This window comes from Suillus bovinus, assembly GCF_016758785.1.
Source record: "Suillus bovinus strain UH-Sbo-P2 chromosome Unknown EDB93scaffold_58, whole genome shotgun sequence".
NCBI lineage: Eukaryota > Fungi > Basidiomycota > Agaricomycetes > Boletales > Suillaceae > Suillus > Suillus bovinus.
Genome location: NW_024542114.1, coordinates 72,312 through 93,008, shown reverse-complemented (window position 1 = coordinate 93,008; position 20,697 = coordinate 72,312). Strand labels below are relative to the sequence as shown.

Below are 20,697 nucleotides of genomic sequence, written 5' to 3'. Positions count from 1 at the left end.
TGATGATTGAATAACATACATTCCCGAATCTCAATGAGATCCACCACGTGTTGACATGTCGACTCCATCCCTGCAGATCACGTTTGGATGTACTAGTTGTGTGGAGAAGGTCAGTGAGAACATGTGGGAAGGGGTCCCTAGACACTGATCAGTAATTCTGCTCTACTTACTAGTAACAACCGGAGCCCGAGTAATGCAATTGGTCCCATCATTAATATTGTGGGCCTCCCAATTCACACTCACACGACAGTTCGGCTCCATCCTGATGTTCGAAAAGCGCAGTCAAAATAAGAATATGTAGAACACTTCGACTGTTCGTGGGAATGATGATCCGGCAGGTACAACTTCAAGGAATTGAAGCCGTACCTGCAATTGCAAGGTTCCTTGGGTGCCTGCTACTAAAAATGACATTGCAATTTGCGACTCAGCGCACACATACACACCTGGCCACCGTGGCACGTTCCCATCTACAATTCGCGCCGCCCGTAGGTGTCGACTTAATTTAAATCAAAGAGAATGACATCGTCCTTTACTAGCAGCACGCAAATCGATACTTGGAGAAATTTAGATTTTCGAATTGCAAGGGATGTAGTACTGCGCAGTGCGAGAAATCAGTAATTCACAGGATGATCTATACTCTTATCACAACACAACGTATGATTACAATAGCTGTAATCAATTGGACAGCTCTTGTAGGTTCTGCCAAAATTTCTGCCATCTGATAGCAATGACAGTTCTGCCAAAACGATTAGAATTATACCCACCAGTATACGGAGGATATAAAAGCCGGTTATCGTCCTATAGTGTTCCTCCATACTCAGAGAGATCATTCGAGATTCCTTCCAGAAGATTCCATATTAGTACCTCGCAAGATGCATTTCTCCCTTGCCTGTTATTCCTTCTATGTCTGTCAGTGCATGTAGCAAATGAAGGGAAGTTTGCAACAGACGTGCAGCTGTTCAGGCTATGTTTGTAATCCTGACAGAGCGAGTATGAACAGGTCGCTGTTCATCCAGGATCTAAGCACATGACTCACCTGCGTGCCTTAGAACGGAGTCACGACCTGCATATATCATATGATCCAAATCGAGCTAGCAGCCCGAGCGACACGTTGCGACAGGTAGTCATGTTGCTCCTTTCGATTTGGTATCATGGTTGATATTTTTTGGATAGAATTTCGTACTGCTCGGGCAATGTTGATGTTGAACTTATCCAAAAGTGATCGACCATGCCTGATCTTGCTCGTCATCCACTGGGCTCGAGTTCGAGAGGCTGTCGAAACAAGCGATTATTGCCGCTGTTGATGATCAATATCGGGAGACTGTAAAAATGGAACGAACTGCGCTGATATTTCCTTACAATCTTGAATCTGTTCGTCTAACGTTAGCTTCGAAGCCTAGCTCATGGATCTGTCTTTCTGTGTATGCGCCTAGAATGAGCATCAACTTCTTAGCTTCGTCGCTGCGCAGGGTCACTGCAGGATCAAATGACTGAGCGGTGAGTGAGAGATCAGGATGGGGGACCAGAAGTTCGAGCGAACGTTCTGTGACGACGAAGAAAAGAATTGTCGATGAGCTAGCCCCAGGCTACCAAATACCCGAGGTAGTCTCATCAAGGTGTTCGGCATCTACCAACACCAGAGTAGTGTGGTTTCAACAACCGCCGCGGCACCGCCGGCCACAGTATTTGCTTCATGGTGTTGTCAACAGTCACTCACAAGAAAAAACGGATATATAAACAGGTGATTTTTTTTTGTATCTTCTGCGTGGTAAATTCACATGGCCGAACGTCATGTTGCAGTTGTTCGAAGTCGTCTCGGGGTCCGTGCTTCACCCAACCATTTTTGAGTGAGAAAGGAGGACAGATGTGACATATGTGCGCCTTTTTCACACCTATACCACAGCTGCAGTGAGGTGCACAGTTGACAGTGTAGGCGTCACTTAGTACCCAATGCAGTGGCTGCGGTTCTGATGCCTGAGGGCCTCAAGGTTAACGTTCAAACGTTCAATCTCCGCTTTCCTCACTTCTTGTTAAGTTGTTTCCCGCACGTTCGACATTGCAGCACCGTCAAATTTCAATATTCAATCCCGTACCATCAATAATTTATGTTTGATTCCGCTCTACCCATTTTGCATAATTCTGACCTTGCCTGCAATTAATGCACCATCTCAGTCATAGTTGTCTCGCTCTCTCCGCTCTCTGAGCTTGTACAGACAAGACTGTTTGCAAATCTTCTCCGTCCAAAGTTCACTGGCACTAAATGTCACATGACTCATAAACGGCCCGGGCGCATTCTCGCTTTCTAATAACCATTCGTACTGCATCTCCATTCTCTGGCATCTCATAATGAGTTCTCTCAATGGTTGGCATAAGGGTGAACGTGACATTCAGCAGAAACTCGGATTCCATGGAGCTGTATCTCAGTCTTGGACTCAAATCGAAGGAGAACTTCCTGAGCAGCACCGGAATTTCTACTCCACACGTCTCCCATTTATTCCTGTTACCACTCTTGATTCTAGGGGTCGTCCTTGGTCTTCAATACTCGCAGGTCCAAATGGAGAGATTGGGTGGGCTTCTAGCGAGACGTATGATCAATTGTCTATGCGGGCGAAGGTCTGGGACGGCGATCCGCTCAAGGCGAATGCGGACTATCATGCTGATTCTACAGATGCATCTCAGAGGAAGATGCTAATCGCTGGTATTGGTGTTGAGTTTTCAACCAGGCGCAGGAATAAGTTCGCAGGGTCGGTCAAGGCTATTGAAAAGCAAGGGGGTTTATTAGATATCTGCACGTCTGTTAACGAAGCTATTGGGTGCGTACAAAACTCTTGCTTGAGACGGCATATGCTGAATGTCTGCAGAAATTGCCCGAAATACATCACAATCCGCGACCTTGTTCCATTTCCACACACGAAACCTCGAGTCACCTATCAAGAACTTAATATCCCCCTAACTGGCCGCCTTTCTCCGGATCTCATCTCATTCATCCATTCATCCGACACAGTGTTCCTAGGCTCATCATACTCGGCCTCTGAAAAAGACGCACCGAGGTTTCCATCTCACCTCGGCATGAATCATCGCGGTGGGAGACCTGGGTTTGTTCGTGTACGCAACGATGGGCGTACTCTCATCTTGCCAGATTATTCAGGTAAGCACTGTTGTGCTCGTATACTTAAATCGATCACGAATCCCCTATCAACACCCAGGTAATCGATTGATGACATCCCTCGGAAATATAGAAGCCACAGCTCTTGCTTCTTTGACATTCCCGTCATTCACCAACGGATCACTCTTATACGTTACCGGAACTGCACATAACTTTATTGGCGCTCCAGCTCAAGCAATTATGCCTTCGCAGAATGCTCTCACTGCGATTGAAATAACAGGTTATATTTTTATCGAGGACGCATTGCCTGTCCGTCAGCGTGAAGGGACTGGGCCGCAGAGGAGTCAGTATGCCCCTCCTGTGAAGCTGCTCAAAGAAGAACAAGCTTCTTCCACGTACTTCAGCACCGAAGACACCATACATGCGACGCTTTCCCGTATTGCGCTTCATTCTTCCGATCTCGCCACATTCACATTTGAATGTCCTCACAAGCTTACTATCATCCCTGGCCAAGCCGCCATCTTTGATTTCACCTCTTTCCTCGGTGCATCGACATACAGGCACATGGCACCTGAGAACCCAAATTCAGTGAATGACGATCGTATAAGGACGTGGACTATTTCATGGTGCAGCTCATGGGCTTCGGCTGCAGACGGGATAGGCACAACGTTATCCTTGACAATGCGCCTGAAGCCTGGCGGTACTGTTACTGGGGCACTATTCAACATCGCCAACAAACTCTTAGCAGTCCGCCCAGAGTTGCTCGAGGACTCACGTCCGCTTGGACTAGACGTTAGGCTGGTTGGAATAGTAGGGGACTTCGTGCTCGAGGCCACAGACCCTCGCGAGGGTGCCAACATCGCGGTTACACGCGAGGAAGAACAAATGTCTGTCCGAGAAATTGCTCCAAGGAAGCTTCTTTGGATAGCCGGCGGCGTTGGAATAACACCTTTCCTCGCTATGCTCTCCAGCATTTCCTCATCCTCCGCCGCCGAGTATGAAATAACGCTCATTTTGTCTACGCGCGAGCCAGATGTGATGCTCGCTCTTCTTTCCAATGCCATCGAAGCCGCTTCCCATGAAGTCAGACTAGTCGTTCATGTCTTCTCATCCACTGAACAGTTCGAGAACTCCTTGCCCTCTTCTGTATCGCTTCATCGTCATTCTGGACGGGTCACTTCCTCGTTTATCTCTGACTTTGAAGCTGAATGTGTGTATGTTTGCGGCCCAGAAATATTCGAGCGAGAGGTTACCCAGGGTGTAGTTGGGAAGGTGAGAAGGGAGGGATTTACTTACTGACGTATGTCAATGTTTTACGCTCTATCTCTTGATTTTCTTTCAAAATGTAGGCAAGTTCTCCGAGGTCATGACCACATGCCCATAGACATGTTTCGTCTGCACAACCACTTTGCTTGGTCCTTGGTCACACGTCAGAGGCTAAGGCAGGTTTTGATATACGGCTCATTCGAATGATAGCACCTGTACTGCATATGATCCACTGGCTATGTTGGCGAGGATGGCGGAAACAAGGTGACCGAAGGTACATAAAGACTCGATGATAACGCCTGCCTGGATAGCGTAAGCGATGTTGCTGCACTAAACTGGTCTTGTTGGTTTTATCGTCCTCCGAGTCCTCGAAAGCTTGGTTTACCCCCGGTGATGGCGAAAGCTATCTAGGGAATGATACTGGAATTAAATTCGGTAGCGGCATCAATTTTTTTTGGACGTGCCTTTGTAAGGTGGAGCGCTCAAGAGTTCGCCGTTAGGCAGGGCCCATGGACCCCGGCCCCCTAATATTTTCCCCATTCATCACGCCTGAGTACTGAGCCACTCATCCCCAGATCGAGCAGGAAAATAGAAGTTACCTTACAAGGAAAAAATAATAAAAAGTGTTGAGACGCAATCGAGCCTCCTCCCACTCTTTTGCCTTCCCCGCTAGCCGAGTGGCTCGTCCCTTATGCTCAGACCATCGCATACGATTGCTTCACATTTTTTTGCCTCTAAAGGCAGAAACACGCGATGCAGAAAAAACAATCGCACTCGAAGTCCACATCACACCCGGTGGTTCAAAAGAAGGGAAAAAAATGGGTGGAGTTATCACGACACGCACACCATTGATTCATTCCAGCAATCTAAATCTACCTCGCAGATCATTCACAGCCGTTACTCTTATCTCAGAAACTATCACAAAATGCCTGCTGCCAGACGTAACACGGTACACTTGCAGCCTACCACACTTCATGTGTCTCGTACTCATGGCACTTTCTCTACAGCTGACTGCCCAATGCTCTGTCTGCCAAAGGGTCATTAGCCGCAAGGCCGATCTTCCTAGACATATGCGTACGCACGCTGAGAACAAGGATGAACTGTAGGTGACCCTCTATAGACAGTTTCTGACCTGTTGACTATCTTCACCAGTATGCACGCGTGTCTATACGATGGCTGCGATTACAAGACCCTACAATGGTCTAACCTCCAGACCCACATCAGGACCCACACTGGTGAACGCTGGAAGAAGTGTCCTGAATGTCCGTTTTCCACAACTGACCCAGGCAGCCTGACGCGACACCGCAAGTCAGAACATGGCTACAAGCCCAAGGCACGTCGCGCTCGCGACGACGGAAAAGCTACTCGCAGAGGCGCCGCTGCGCCTTATCCCTCCATTCGATTTGTGGAGCCAGAGGTAGGAATTCCAGCCTCGCTGTATCTCAATCACCTAACATTTTTTGAGCATGCAGGTCTCATGCCCTGGGGTGCGCTCTCGCCTCCCGAGTCCAAAAACTCCCAATACTCAGGGGAGTTCACGGCAATCACCTTCGACCAACTCATCCCCCATCTCTCTGCGACCATCATCTCCATATGTGGTCAGCCCTCTCAGCTCTCCGTGCCCACCCCGGACTCCTTCCAACCTTCGTCCATCCCCGCCGATCTCTCCGCTGTCTCCATCAAACCGCAGCTACTCTCTGCCGCCACGCACACGAAGCACGTTCACAATGCCGGATTTCAGTTTCAGTCCTAGCCCATCTCCAGAACCGATGTGAACAATGGATTACCGGTGGAATTGGAGGTAAATAGGGTTTGGGATTTTTTGAAGGCCGCTGTGAGTACCCTGAACATGCACTGTATTCGATGGCAAAGCCCTCGTCTATAATCGAATACAACGTATACTGAAATCTTCGTTCTGATCTTTCAGCATTACAATTACAGGTGGGACTGGAAATTATCATTATTTATATCACACTTGCATCTTTTGTATGTACTATCTACCCCACCTATCACGACCTTTAAATTACAGGATGTACCAGCGAATCTCATTACTATGAATTGATTAGAATCTTTTCTTTTGAATATGAACGCGATTGATCACGTGGATCTAAAATCACACCTTAGTTAGTCCAAGTCATTAAGTGGTCTTCTTGACATAACCACTACCGCCACCCGAGTCTGAAATGCACGCTGCCAGCACGTTTCCTTGAGCCACCCCATAGCTCTCTTCCACACTGTTTTTCTATATAAATCACCTTTATTTTTTTTATTTCTATCTTCTATCACTCTCACTCTCACCGTTTGACGATATACTTTCGAGTCAACGACATACAGCCTTGGTCATCTACTGCATCACAATTTGTATCAATTTTCATTTAATAACCGTATTTCATGTCCACGATCCTCTCCAGCTCGGAAACGACAAATACCTCACCGACTCCGATCAGTCCTTTCTCAAACTATTCAGCCGCTAGTGACGCTACTTCAGATGGTGAGTCACCACCATCTCGATCTTCTCTATTCTATTTTGGTGAAGTGCAATCTGACGAAATGAATTTTGATTTGTGGGCGTTAGAGTCACCCGACCTCGGGGCTTTCACCACTGTTTTTAGGGCTCTCAACCACCTTCAGCCACTCGTGCCTCCTCGGGGAGGTGCCCATATCTACACAGAGTTTGATACACCCTCTACCGACGCTGCCCCGCTCTCTTCACTTCCGACGGACTCGGAGTTCATAGAAGGTTCTACGGTATGGAACCAGAGCATGCTAGCGTCTTATCTCGCATCCTCGAGCTCTTCACACACGCGCTCGACGTTGACCAGCATGACCGCAAGCCCGCCCCTTCCGAATCTTGACAATAACAGTAACTTTGATGACTCCGGGGAGGAGACGGAAGGCGAGCTTGAACCACTCACGTTCACGTTCACGACACCTAGTCGATCACAGTCTCATACTTCGGATGCGGATCTGAGTCACGATCCTTCACTTTCCGATGGCGATATTGACTTGGGGGACCAACCCACTCTTGGTGACCTCGGCGGCGCATTTTCCTTCCTTGCTGCAGAGCGTGCCAGAATTGCTGCTCGCGATCGTGGCACAGGCAAAGATAGCTCCACGAGCGATGGCGCTTGGAGAAACGAGGCAGAACCTCGTCGTACACGAAAGCGGAGAAGGAAGAAGCCGAGGGTGATCCAACTCCTGCAGCGAGATCGAGAAAATGTGGAACAAGAGAGTACGAGCCACACCACAGGAACTAGCACAGTTCTGGGTGTATCTGGGACGAGCGAGATTATAGCTGTTTCCTCAAACCCAGAGCCCGAACCTGAGACAGAAGAGTCGTCGTCTGGCGACAATGGCGCTGTCACTATTCCTTCGACGCCTGCACACAAGTTGTCATTAGATAGGCTGCGCCACAGTCGTTCTACCCCATCATTGCATCTATCACAGATACCCACCAATCCCCAAATTCTCAAGTTACGCTGCCTTGCCCATAAACTACGACTCAAGTTCCCGGAGGACTACGACCGCATCACGGCGTTACTCACGCAGGATTTTAGCGGTGCCGATTCCGACTTCTCGGATCCTAGGGGTCCAGCACCGCGACCTAGAGATTCCTTAATTCATGTTTTCATCGACCAGTAAGAATTTTTCTCATTTGAATCCAATAGATGCTAATGTGACATTTCAGCTCGAATATCCTTATCGGGTTTTTAACCTATACTCGCCGTCATGCCTCTCACTCGGGTAGGAAGCGACGCCTCTCCCATGCAGCCCTCGCGCTCCTCCTTGAACGCGGACGCCCCATCACGCGGCGTTGCCTAGCGACTTCCTCCCCACTGTATCAACCAACAGACACAGCCGAACAACTCGGGTACGAAGTTTGCATTTTTGCGCGTGTGCCAGATAGTGGGAACGGGCAGTACCGTCGTCCACCAAGTGCCAACACCAATGCAGAATCGTGGCGCAAGGGACATGCGCGAGCGTCTTCAGACTCCGATAAAGGCATAGGCGGCAACGGAAGCACAAGCTTGGCTGCGTCTGGGAGCGGCGGACGTAATGGACGCGTCCGCTACCGAGAGCAGGGAGTTGATGAGTTGTTGCAGCTGAAGCTGCATCAGGCGATCGCGGATGCGGACGTGCCGCGCCCAGGTGCGACAATAGTGCTAGCAACGGGCGATGGGAATGTCGGGCAGTTCAGCGACCAAGGCTTCCTTGGTCCTGTGCGAATTGCACTGAAGAAGGGGTGGCGCGTGGAACTATATGCATGGGAGGAGGGCCTCAGCCGTGCGTGGAAGAAGGAGTTTGGGGAGGGCACGCCATGGAAGGATAGGTTCCGCATCATCAAGATGGAGGATTTCGGGGAGGACTTATTGGAAGTCGAATAGGGCAGTGAGCACTGTCGTCCATGTTTAATTGTTTTATCGAGATGTGTGTTCTTTTATAGTTGTGTATGTTGAGGTCACGGGGGGTTAGTCTTTATGCATCATGGTGACCCAGCGATAGCGTTCTTGGTCTATTCACGAGTTTGTATCTCAAGCAGTGACTTATGTTATAATAGGTTATGTAGAACATCGTTTATACGTAGTATCTACCATGATAATTACAAAGTCAAAGTTAACTCTTCTTCAACTCCCTGCCAATGGGTTTCACATGCGCGGCTTGCTAGAACATCCCTTCTGACAACTATTCTGCTTGACCAGCCCCCTCCCTCATGTCCGTCGGATCGCCGATATTTACATGCGCATGCATCCGACGTCACACTGATTTAATGTACTGATGCATGGGGGTCATGGACCCCTTTTAGAGAGGTCTCGCTTCCGAAGAGCTTGAACTTCGCAGGCTTTACCATAACGGACTGCTTGTCTGTGATTCACAAGGACGATTTTGATATTTGGAACTTCAATGACACTCATTGTGTAAGATGTATGTCTAATTCATGTCACAGGCTGCTGACATGTTTCTGCGGAGCACTTGGTCAGTGACCAGTTCAAAGAACTGGTGCTAAAAGATATAGACGGGGTCGACCTTCCACACACAGCGCAAGTTTTGTGAGTTGTTAGTTATCGTACTCCGAGACGCTTTCAATTTACCGAAACATTGGTAGGGAATTTGGCCTCCCCGTACTCGGTTTGAAAGTGCTTCTATTGCTTCTTGCGCGATAGGTGTTCGACGCGTGTTCAGGCCGTATGTAGGTGAGGTGGTGCGTGGCACTGATGTGGGTGATGGGCTTGCACCCACGCTTGTGCTCCTACGCCTTCCTGGCATACTGATTGATTTTATTGGAATTTGAGGTGAGACTGGTTGGTTTTGGGATTGTTGGAGGAGGATCGGCTTGGACGGGGAACGCCTGGTTATAGTAGGTCTCTACCCTTGTTTCACTTGTTATATCTGATAGGGATGTGCGTTTCCGGTGGTGTGTTTTAGTTTCTCATGTGTGGTCGGGTCTGGCGGAAGGGCAGGCGGGGGCGTCCTGGACCGGACATGAGCCCCCCTTCGATTGCACAGCATCAACCGACCTTTGAGGCGAACGTTATACAAACATGCAGAATCAAATTCAAAATCATAAGGAAATGTCAGTTCCATTCCCAATATTGATCATCGACAGCAATGATCACTCGTTTCAACAGCCTCGTGAAATCAAGCTTACTAGTCATGCACGGTCAATCGTTTTCAGATAAATTCAAACATTCATGTTGCCCGAGTAGTACCAAACAACTTTACTAATATTGACTCCGAACTAGGTATTGCACCGTCAAACATGATACCAAAGCGAAAGCAGAACACGACCCACTGTTACGACGTGCCGCTCGGGGCCTCGGGCTATTTGGAATATACTACGCGCAGGTCGTAACCCCATTCTAAGGCATGCAGGTGAGTCATATGGTTGAATCCTGGATGCACAGCGACCTTTTCATACTCACTCTGTCAGGATTACAAGTATGGCCATGACAGCAATCTGAACTATGGGCGCAATATTGTCCCGGATTGGCACATGCACTGACATACATGGATGCTGTCAAAGCAAAAATAACGGCGAGGAAGGAGAAATTCATTTCTTGCAAGGTAATATGGGATATTCTGGAAAGAGTCTGGGATGATATCTCTGAGGATGGGGGAACTGTATAGGATGACGACCAGCATTTATATCCTATGTACTATGCTCATGGGCGCGGTCCTGATCGATTTGGCAGAATTGTTACTGCTATCAGATAGAAGAATTTTCGGTAGAACGTGCAACAGCGTGTTCAATCGATTAAGACCATTGTATCATGACCTGGGATCCTATATTGCGTTGAGTGATTTCTGCCGCAGTGTACTGTAAGAATTACCAATCGTCTGCCGTCGGAATCTGCCGATTCAGGACCTCCATTTCACCGCTCAAGCGGCTCAACACTTGTCACCATTCAAATTCGCAAAGTTGCCCATCAGTCTGGAATCTGTCAACGACTTTATACATCTCTCGTTACTCTGTCTCCACCATACCATTCGTACATTCAATGTTGTTACTAACCTGTTAAAAGAGTTATAACTTAACTTAACTTAACCCAGTTAGTTAAATGGATTCGCGATTTTGGGAGGGTTAGTAGGGTTAATTGGGGGTCGCCAGATATTTAATCATTATTATTGATCTGTCTGATTCTCTTTGTGCCGTTCTCCTGGGACCGTATTGCCTCTCCAAGCTGCTCTGATGGGTAGGGAGAAGTCCTGGCTATGGAATCATTTTCATCAGGGAACTACCAAGGTCGAAGTCTCACGCGTCATCACGAATGGGCTAATATCATACCTATTACCAATATACATCATAGTGCTCATTTAATTCCGTGTTTCGGTCATATTGCTCCTTGTGACTGGACATGTCCTTGATGAGTGCAAATCTTTCTTTGTTAATTCATACTTGGATAGACACATTCTTGTGACGTTGCGCTAGCTATATGCAAACTAGAAAGCCTAGGTCAAACTCGAGCAAATTTTTGCTATCCTAGCAAGCTTAGGTCAAACTAACACTAAGTTAAGACGGGATGGTTTTCCTGATGGAGGGAATCATTAGGCAAGGGAGGATAACCTATTCAGTTATAACCCGGGTTACGTAATAACAACACTGCGTACATTCACTCATTCTACTTTTCCTCATCACTCTACCACTTTTCTTCAACTTCCTGCCAAAGGGTTTCACGCGCGACCCGCTGGAACATCACTTATATATATTCTGCTTGACCAGTCCCCTCTCTCATGTTCGTCGAATCGTCAATATTTACATCCGCGTACATAAAGCTTACTTGATGTATGGATGACCCCCTTTTGGAGAGGTCTCGCTTCGAATCGAGCTTGAACTTTACCATGGCATAACGGACTGCTTGTCTGTGATTCATAAGGACAATTTTGACATTTGGGACTTCACTGTGGAAGATGCATGTCTAATTTCATGTCCCAGGCTACTGACATGTTTCTGCGGAGCACTTGGTCAGTAACCAGTTCAAAGAACTGATGCTAAAAGATATAGACAGGGTCGACCTTCTTTTGTTGGAATGAGGTTGGTTTTGGGATTGTTGGAGGAGGATCCACTTGGACAGGGAACGCCTTGTAGCATTTTGAGCGCGCCGTTGATGAGGATTTTTGGGGTCCTATTAGACTCGTGATCAGTCTGGACTACTTTCGGCTACCACAACTTCGGACATATATCTGATAGGGATCCGGTGGTGGGTTTTAATTTCTCATGCGTGGTTGGGTCTGGCGGAGGGGCAGGCGGGGCGTCCTGGACCGGACATGAGCCACCCTTCGATTGCACAACATGAACCGACCTTTGAGGCGAACGTTACACGAACATGCAGAATCAAATTCAAAATCATAAGGAAATGTCAGTTCCATCTTCCCAATATTGATCATCGACAGCAATGATCACTCGTTTCAACAGCCTCGTGAAACCAAGCTTACTAGTCATGCACGGTCAATCGTTTTCAGATAAATTCAAACATTCATATTGCTCGAGTAGTACCAAACAACTGTACTAATATTGGCTCCGAACTAGGTATTGCACCGTCAAACATGATACCAAAGCGAAAGCAGAACACGACCCACTGTTACGACGTGCCGCTCGGGGCCTCGGGCTATTTGGAATATACTACACGCAGAGCGTAACCCCAAACTAAGGCATGTAGGTGAGTCATATGGTTGAATCCTGGATGCACAGCGACCTTTTCATACTCACATTGTCAGGAACACAAGGATGGTTATGACAGCAATCTGAACTACGGACGCAATATTGTCCCGGATGGGCACATGCGGCACTGACATACATGGATGCTGTCAAAGCAAAAATAACGGCGAGGAAGGAGAAACGCATTTCTTGCAAGGTAATATGGAATATTCTGGAAGGAGTCTCGAATGATATATCCGAGGATGGGGGAACTGTATAGGATGACGACCAGCATTTATATCCTATGTACTATGCTCATGGGCGCGATCCTGATTGGTTTGGCAGAATTGTTGCTGCTATCAGATAGAAGAATTTTCGGTAGAACGTGCAACAGCGTGTTCAATCGATTAAGACCATTGTATCATGACCTGGGATCCTATATTGCGTTGAGTGATTTCTGCCGCAGTGTACTGTAAGAATTACCAATCGTCTGCCGTCGGAATCTGCCGATTCAGGACCTCCATTTCACCGCTCAAGCGGCTCAACACTTGCCACCATTCAGGCTATACTGTGAGAATGATACATTATAAAACTAGTAATATCAGTGTGAGGGTGATACATGAATCGTTGTACTACCGAGAATTACTAGCAGGTATAGCAGTGATGTATCAGTGGAGGATCCTACCTAGCAGCCTGCCGGTCCAGGTTCTTGGCTTCCATCAAGCTTAGTCAAGCATGTGCCTTGCTTCCTTCACTTCTGGCTATATTTGCTCAAATCTATTTTTATCCTATCTTCCTATGCTTCCTTTATTCGTCAGCACCTATTTTCAGTTATACTGGTGCCGGGTCATGCAGCCCGCCAGATACACCTACTTGTTCGTTCAAATTCTCTGAATCCCACCCACAGTGACCCACCACTCCCATTATCTTAGTCGTCTGTTAGTTTAGTGTTTCACACACCATAGTTACCTATTTCTTTACTGAAAATATTGTCATATTAGCGCTTATCAAGTCCTTGACATGTTCGAATTTCGTGAGCAAGTATCCTGCCCTCCCAGCGGCACAGTAATGTATCAGTCAAACACTGCAGAAATTCGACTGAGTCCAACCTTGAGAAATTTCAAAGGCCAAGTCCATGAAACTGGACCCAAGATCTGAGTACAGAGATCTGAGTCAGTAATGTATCAGTCAAACACTGCAGAAATTCAACTAAGGATCCAGGTCAGTAATGTATCAGTCGAGCTCAAACACTGCTGAAATTTGACTAAGTCCAACCTTGAGAAATTTGGCCAAGTCCGCCAAGTCAAAAGTCAATACTGCTTGGCTGTGAGCTTGGGTGTTTCAGTCCTTAGTATGGTGGTAGCATTACAAGTAGCAAACATGACATGGTTTTCATTCACACAGAATGAGGCATTACATGACGGACTCAAGCAACACATACATGTAGTACACTAGGAAGCCAATTATGGTATGCTAACAAGAGTAGCTATGAAAGTAGCTATGAATGAACATGAAAGATTTTACCTAAGTTGTACCAATCACATTGGCAGCAGCCGCCCGGGATGACTGGAAGCGCTGTCATTTACCTCGGCCTCCCTCAATGGGCTGTGAGCTCTCAGTGGATGGGACCACTGCACCCTCCCTCTTCTGACACTTTGCAGAGACTGTCTTGAGATGTGTGTTGCTCTTCATGGACTTGCATTTGGAAGCCTTTGTTGTCACTGGTAACACCCCGCCAACTGTGGTGGGTGTCACGAGTACCTTTAACAAACCATTATTCTTTCCTGAACCTTCCTAAGCGCCAATACACAGCGTCTAAATCCAACCCTAACCCTACCTTGAAAGTGTCTATCATTCCCGAAATACCTTTAGCGCCCACAACACATGTCTTCGATGTGACTGATGAAGAAGACGAGTTCTTTGATTGTGAATAGATTAGATTAGATACAATAAGATAAGATACGGTCATGTGATGCTTCTTTAATATTCTACGATGTTCTATGGTACAATTCCCTTTCTCTTTTTATGATTGGCTAGTAGTTGTAACTCAGTTTCAATCTCCGTCTCAATAGTTGTATATAGGTAGCATGTCTTGGTCGATAGTTCCTTAGTTCAAACCTCTTGTATCTACAACTGTAGCAATCCAAGACGTACTTGCTCATTGTCTTCTCTTGTCCGATAACCTTTGTTTGAGTCCTAGTCTCTGCCCAGCGTTAATTTGTTATTGGGTTGTGACAGTGGGTGGAAAAAGAGTGGCCATAATAGGTTCCATGGTGGGAGGTTCAGGCACAATTGTAGATGGTTGCACAGAAGTAGGGATTTCTGCTGGAGTTGGTGTGTGCGCAGGAGCAGGAGTTGCCATGGAAGCAGAGGCATTGTTGTATGAAGCAAATGTGTGAGAATTGACATGTGCAGTGTTTATGAGAGCGGACAATAAGTGGCAAAGACGAGGAGGAGATGTCGGCAAAGTTGTGAGGGCAAAGGTGTTGTCAGAGTCATGTCTGGAGGGACCAGAAAAATTAAAGTCTGCCACATCACGGGATGAGATATCATGACTAGTTCTCAAGGTAGAAGTTAGAGGAGGGAATCCTGAAGAAGGAAACCAATCCATTCGAGAGGAAGTGGGTGAAGATGGAGAAGATGAAGGTAATGGAGATGGTGGCTTGTAGTTGGGGGGCATCGGTAGGATTGTATGATTGAAATCTAAATCAATGTTGTCATCTTGAAGATCAGGGGGAGCAAATTGGAAGAAGTCGTAAGTAGGCTGTCCCAAAAGTGTACCCGACAGTTCTGAGTGCAACGGGGATGATTCTGACAGCAGGAGCAATGTATCGGATGTGAAAGTGGATGTGGAAGAGACAGTAGTGAGTGATGTATTGGGTGTAGAAGTGGATGCGGAAGAGACAGTAGCACACACCTGTGTGTCTGGCAGTGATGTATTATTCTGGTCAGGTGTGGTGGTTCCCTTTGATAATAATACTGCAGCATCGGCTACATGTTGATCAGCTTCAAACAGAGACACCAAGCATTAGACAACTCACGAAATGCTCGAGATGCGAACTCAAAGTAAGGCACCATGATAGTCTCCTCGAATTTCGGATATGCTTGATTGAATTGATTTCCAGTAATGGTGGTCCCAATATGCAGCTACTGACATTGAGTTTGCCTGTATTTGTAGGGTCAGGACCAGCAAGTAAGACACTGAAGGTCCACCCTGTCGAATCATGCAACTTGCTGAAAAATGTCGACAGGATTTCTGTAAGTCTGCATATAACCCTGCCTGCCATCAGTGATGATGAAGTGAGATAGTCAGCATCACTCACAACTCCTTTGGCAGCTCCTTGTCATGAACCACTTCTTTCTCTTTCTCCCTTTTTTCCTTCATCTCTTGGGCCAATTTTATGACTTCCTCCTTCACCTCCGCACTTTCATTCTCCCAGGAGGATGCTAGTTGTTTGCAAACAACCCTAATCACTTGCGTTTTGGGTTCAGGTGCATCAAGTGTGTTCTTCATGGTGTTGAGTTCCTCCTTCACAGCAGGCTGGACACGTGACACGTGATATTTCTTGGTGTAAACCTCGGTTGCATTGAGGGAGCACAATTTCTTCTTGCCTGACTTGATGGTGATGTCGCCGATCAGTTTGCTGATGATGGTATTCCCAGCGGCGTTTGCCCAGCGGCCTATCTTCAAATTACCAAAGTCATTGCATAGTTTGACCATCAAACACTAGGTTCATATGTGATTAGCCGATATTTGAATACACTGATTAGGATACAAATATTACTGTCTGAAGGGCATCTCTTGCCTTAGCTATCTGCTTGAGTCTCGCGTTCTCATCTAGGGGCTCTGATGAGTCTTCCAGAGTGATTGGCCAATTTTCCTCCCACTTCTCGAAAAACGGGGGCAAGAAATTGTTGTAGTTCCCCTTTTATTTGCACTCAAGAAAGCTCTCATGGTATGTGAGCACAAAGGTCTGCTGCTCCTCTGAGAGCCAACTATGTGGTGCCATCTTAAATAACTACTCATTAGCGCACTAACATTAAAGTAATCTACACTCACTTTTTCTGATTTGATGCGTCGCGTGGGATGCCCTAGATAAAAGTCAGACACAAAACGAAATAGATCAGTCAGATGCATACTGATTGCTTCAGCCACAGATGCGGTGCGTACTCCCAGAAATAGTTGTCCCATTGCACCATGACCAGACCAATAGAGACAGTACATGATATCTTTGCAGAAAGATTTGCATATAGGCATGTTTCACACTGTTTGTTGTCACAAATCAATAGTCCCACGGACATAGATAGAATTCGGACATAGATAGAAGTACATAGTACTAGGTACACTAGACGGGGAACTTGTACTCCTGGTACCACAATTCACCCTCCATGAAGGCAATCACCAGTTCACCATCTCCGCCATCCGCCAGATGCAACAAAATGTCTTCCACCATCCCTACCATTTCCCTCATGAACTTGCAGATGGCATCTGCAGCACGCCACTCCTCACAAATACCACACATCTGGAGGATACCGTCCAGTCCACTGTTCGCTCTGTCGATAAAATTTTCGAAATTTTCAATAGCGTGTTTGAAGACAGATTTGTCTCCTTGCCCAGTAGGATATAACTCGGGGTCAGGCATAGTCTTGGAGTACTTGTCCACAAGAAGGTCAAAGAATCTTCACGGAGCTTTGACATAAGCCATAAAGTCGTCCTTGGCATGCTTGACTGTGGCAATGCAGTCGTGTAAAGTTTCACTGTTGGTAATGTCAGTTACATTGAGTCGTGTAAGTCAAAGCCATACGACATTGGCTCATCTTCATCATCCGAAGGATCATTGACCAGACAATTTTTTTTTTCTTGGCGCAACTGATGCCACTTTGCTAGTATAGCCTCTCAACACCTGGAATTTTTCGATTAATTGACTCAAAGACACTGTTGGTGTATTGCTTACTTTAGATAGTGTCGTTTACGCTTGTCTCTCGCAGCCTGTACTCTATCTTGATGAGTTTTATGAATAGTTGGGCGTACCATAATGATGGATAGTGAAAGTCAAAGGGAAGAACACATAATACGAAGCACTCACATTTGTTTGGACCAAAACAATGAGTCTTTGATTTGTCAAGCACACGCAAGGATGGTCAGACCATAACACATGGCGTGTCCAAGAGAGACCTGCTGCCTCAATGAAATGGTAATATTAAGATACCTATGTGTGTATGAATCAGTATGATATGTATCACAGTGAGCACTTACATATGTTTGAACCAAAACTCTTTGATCGGTGAATGAAGCACCTGTGAGGATGTGCAAGGATGGTCGGACCATAACACAATCTTAAGACATTGTGACTGAGCGAGACCTGCTAGCTAGGTAGAATGCTAGTAGAAAGATAACTGTGAGTGTGATATGCACTACGGTAGTGCTGCCTCGTGGGAAATATCATTCTGGACTTACCTAGTGTTCGAATACCCAAGTCCCCCTAAGTTTTAGTAAAGTCAGTAACCAGATCCTTGAAAAAGGTTGAACCGATGATCGACCAACAGCAACTAGTTGTGCAGATTTTGTAATGAGATAGCTAAGCACAATGACTTGTAGAGTACCATGGTCCTTCACCAAGATCCATTCAGCTAAGATATAAACTTGCAATGGCAAGAATGGTATGTTGTGGGGCGTGGTAGGACCAAAACATATAATTAAGTGTTATTAATAGCTAGCCTATGGCACACGGGCTATTTTTGAGTGGGTTCAAATTTTCACTGTGCTCCTCTGCTCACTCGAACAAATATAATGACCTCGAAGCTCAGTTTAGACAGCCGAACATGAGAGCAAAAAATGTTACAAGAACATCTAGACGCTTGGGCCCCTACCATTTTTCTCCTAATCCTCCTCGTATCAGCCCTCGCATCATACCCTTACCCCGACCTCACCCTTGTCATCCTCGTCATCCTCGCATTCCCTTTCGCCCTCTACCTGTCGCTTCAGCAAAGCCAGTACATTTGGCCGGATCCTTTCGCTGACGAAGCATACCCATACTCCGTTTCACCACCTGACTGATCCTGCGGATAGTCCCCTTTTTCCCGTTTATGATCTCTGACTCGATGCGCAGTCGCACATGCGACTTATACTTAGATCCGCAGTTGCACGATCGTGCCCCTGCGCGTTTCACTTCTTATTTCGATCTTTGACTCACTTTCTTATCTAGCACGTTCTACCCAGACCGAACGTGCCTTCCTATTATGGTCTTACCCTTTACCGATTGCCTCTCCCGGTAGTACGAGTTATCATCCACTAATACGTCCCTGCCCTCTATATAAACTCGCTACCATGTACCATATTCCCTAACTTGAATCTACTTGGTTCTTGACCTCCTACTCTCACCAGAGTGATCCTTCTGCCTTGCCAGCAGTCTATATTCTATCTTCTTATCTGCTCTTCGCGGATAAGCCTATAGTCTCGACCTTTGCTCATCGACTTCGTCGACGAACAAAGCCCCTGTTAACTAGTCGGACTTCTGTCCTTCTAATTAACGACGATCCTTACGATTAACCTTCGGGTGTCGTAAGCCTAGGCCGATTTAGCTTATCGTCTCGCACCCGCGTGACATAAGCTACCCGATTTGGACATAGGCGTCAAATCGTACTTGCCGAAGACACGCCAAGTACGACCCCTAACCTTGGGCTAGCCCAAGGACGTCCACAGACCGTTGACGACACAAGCTCTGTTTGAGCGTCGCCAACAGATACCATCCAAGTCGTAACAAAAGATTCAAGTTACCTTCTAGCCCTCGACACCTATCGAGGACAGAAACAGATACAAGACGACCACTCCCTGGACACGCAAGTTCTCTTGGGAGCGCGACCCGAATCAGGAAGATCCTGACGAAGAAGAGGTAGACGGACAGTTTAGCTCTCCCACCTCACCGACAGAGCAGTACCACTCAGACGAGGGACTGAACGACGAAGAAGATCTAGGAAACACTCCGACTTCTGAAGAGGACTTTCCAGACGAAGTACCTCCCCGAAACACTAGCGCCAATCCGAAGACAAGAATGTCTAACCCATCATCCTCCTCCACCGCCGTCGTAGTTCGTGCCCCTGAACTCAAAGCAGGGTCACCAACGGATTACGATGGGAACACCGACGACGCACAACGATGGCTCTACAGCTTAAAGACGTACTTCCTCATCAACCCCACCGTCTATTGCAGCGAGCAGATCATGGTGTCCGTCGCCCTGTCATTAATGACAAAGAACAGCGCTAAAGCATGGGCTGATAACTTCTATCGCGAAGCTTTCAGCACCAACCCTCCGAAATTCGGAACGTTCGCAGAATTCGAGAAAGGATTCAACCTTGCATTTCAACCCGTTGATAAGCAGGTGAATGCCCTTACCGAAATCGCTGAACTCAGAATGGGAAACAACGTTACGGACTACATCTCGAAGTTCAAAACGTTGGCTACCATCGCCAATATCAAGGAAGGCGTGACACTCTCACACTTCTTTGAGAAAGGCCTGAACCCAAGCCTTCGCGAAGCAATCTACAGGAAGGAGACACTTCCTGACACCATCGAAAAGTGGTACATATTGACAACTGAAGGATGTGTGCCAGCTAAGACTAAACTACCTGCGCCACCTCACCACGTTCTATAGTGCACTTCACAATCCCAGCACCTTGCTCAACAGATTCCACCTTGTGATATATGGCACATGAAACTCCAAGCACCTTGGGGCCAGTAGCATCCCTGCGCAAAAATTATTAGTGAACACAATCAATGAGAGCAAGTCCCTGCAGGATACCAATAAGACTGTCCAGTCTAATGGACACCAGAGTGTCTGTCTGACTGGAAGGAGCTGCCAGTGGGATTGGAGTCATATAACAAGATTGAGCAGAGGAGTATGAAATAATGAATGATACATCACTCACCAAGACAGGTATTTATGCAGCCCAGGCGGATCCTCAAAAACACATTGTAGGTAAGTCCTTGGATATAAGAGAAAGAACAGCAACTGACTTGTGCACATAAAGCAAAGACCAGGTGACTAAGCTCATGCAGATCACATGTGAATGATAAGATTCTCCTTGAAGTTATTGTTCATGGCACGTGCAATGATTATTATACGTCTACTCAATCTTATAGTTACTAATATCGCTACTTCAAGCTCTCCCAGCAGCACAATACAGTTTTATA

At 46.8% G+C, this 20,697-nt stretch overlaps 6 protein-coding genes across 6 annotated transcripts; 3 read left to right on the top strand and 3 right to left on the bottom strand.

Moving 5' to 3' along the window:
* Positions 1-2,346: 2,346 nt before the first annotated feature.
* On the top strand, positions 2,347-4,405 carry EDB93DRAFT_1242107 (uncharacterized protein; the record flags this gene model as incomplete). The annotated part of the gene is made up of 3 exons (XM_041451970.1): positions 2,347-2,813; positions 2,862-3,148; positions 3,207-4,405. 3 exons carry the CDS (start codon positions 2,347-2,349, stop codon positions 4,403-4,405), a joined length of 1,953 nt encoding a protein of 650 aa, XP_041304638.1.
* A 585-nt stretch (positions 4,406-4,990) lies between these two features.
* Positions 4,991-6,488, top strand: EDB93DRAFT_1165468 (uncharacterized protein). The gene is made up of 4 exons (XM_041450172.1): positions 4,991-5,321; positions 5,380-5,474; positions 5,525-5,789; positions 5,845-6,488. Exons 1-4 carry the CDS (start codon positions 5,064-5,066, stop codon positions 6,145-6,147), a joined length of 921 nt encoding a protein of 306 aa, XP_041304637.1. The 5' UTR covers positions 4,991-5,063; the 3' UTR covers positions 6,148-6,488.
* Positions 6,489-6,521: 33 nt separating this feature from the next.
* On the top strand, positions 6,522-8,995 carry EDB93DRAFT_1339085 (uncharacterized protein). The gene is made up of 3 exons (XM_041455413.1): positions 6,522-6,863; positions 6,948-8,010; positions 8,061-8,995. Exons 1-3 carry the CDS (start codon positions 6,764-6,766, stop codon positions 8,755-8,757), a joined length of 1,860 nt encoding a protein of 619 aa, XP_041304636.1. The 5' UTR covers positions 6,522-6,763; the 3' UTR covers positions 8,758-8,995.
* An 801-nt stretch (positions 8,996-9,796) lies between these two features.
* Positions 9,797-10,606, bottom strand: EDB93DRAFT_1165462 (uncharacterized protein). Its single transcript, XM_041450171.1, has 2 exons — positions 10,302-10,606; positions 9,797-10,243 (listed from the first exon to the last, which is right to left on the bottom strand). Exons 1-2 carry the CDS (start codon positions 10,423-10,425, stop codon positions 10,125-10,127), a joined length of 243 nt encoding a protein of 80 aa, XP_041304635.1. The 5' UTR covers positions 10,426-10,606; the 3' UTR covers positions 9,797-10,124.
* Positions 10,607-12,080: 1,474 nt separating this feature from the next.
* Positions 12,081-12,894, bottom strand: EDB93DRAFT_1165458 (uncharacterized protein). Its single transcript, XM_041450170.1, has 2 exons — positions 12,579-12,894; positions 12,081-12,529 (listed from the first exon to the last, which is right to left on the bottom strand). Exons 1-2 carry the CDS (start codon positions 12,711-12,713, stop codon positions 12,410-12,412), a joined length of 255 nt encoding a protein of 84 aa, XP_041304634.1. The 5' UTR covers positions 12,714-12,894; the 3' UTR covers positions 12,081-12,409.
* A 2,167-nt stretch (positions 12,895-15,061) lies between these two features.
* EDB93DRAFT_1106371 (uncharacterized protein) lies at positions 15,062-17,149 on the bottom strand (the record flags this gene model as incomplete). The annotated part of the gene is made up of 8 exons (XM_041447607.1): positions 15,062-15,209; positions 15,424-15,485; positions 15,548-15,770; positions 15,830-16,233; positions 16,292-16,432; positions 16,567-16,598; positions 16,678-16,772; positions 16,854-17,149. 8 exons carry the CDS (start codon positions 17,147-17,149, stop codon positions 15,062-15,064), a joined length of 1,401 nt encoding a protein of 466 aa, XP_041304633.1.
* Positions 17,150-20,697: the final 3,548 nt, after the last annotated feature.

Bases quoted from the DNA above. Each gene is read 5' to 3' on its own strand.
- EDB93DRAFT_1165468 (XM_041450172.1), top strand. From the start codon at position 5,064: ATGCTCAGACCATCGCATACGATTGCTTCACATTTTTTTGCCTCTAAA. The intron at 5,322-5,379 runs GTACACTTGCAG...CTTTCTCTACAG, and splicing joins CTGCTGCCAGACGTAACACG to CTGACTGCCCAATGCTCTGT. The intron at 5,475-5,524 runs GTAGGTGACCCT...TATCTTCACCAG, and splicing joins GCTGAGAACAAGGATGAACT to TATGCACGCGTGTCTATACG.
- EDB93DRAFT_1165458 (XM_041450170.1), bottom strand. From the start codon at position 12,713: ATGCGTTTCTCCTTCCTCGCCGTTATTTTTGCTTTGACAGCATCCATG. The intron at 12,530-12,578 runs GTGAGTATGAAA...CCATATGACTCA, and splicing joins ATCCTTGTGTTCCTGACAAT to CCTACATGCCTTAGTTTGGG.
- EDB93DRAFT_1165462 (XM_041450171.1), bottom strand. From the start codon at position 10,425: ATGAATTTCTCCTTCCTCGCCGTTATTTTTGCTTTGACAGCATCCATG. The intron at 10,244-10,301 runs CTGACAGAGTGA...CATATGACTCAC, and splicing joins TCATGGCCATACTTGTAATC to CTGCATGCCTTAGAATGGGG.
- EDB93DRAFT_1339085 (XM_041455413.1), top strand. From the start codon at position 6,764: ATGTCCACGATCCTCTCCAGCTCGGAAACGACAAATACCTCACCGACT. The intron at 6,864-6,947 runs GTGAGTCACCAC...TGTGGGCGTTAG, and splicing joins TAGTGACGCTACTTCAGATG to AGTCACCCGACCTCGGGGCT. The intron at 8,011-8,060 runs GTAAGAATTTTT...GTGACATTTCAG, and splicing joins ATTCATGTTTTCATCGACCA to CTCGAATATCCTTATCGGGT.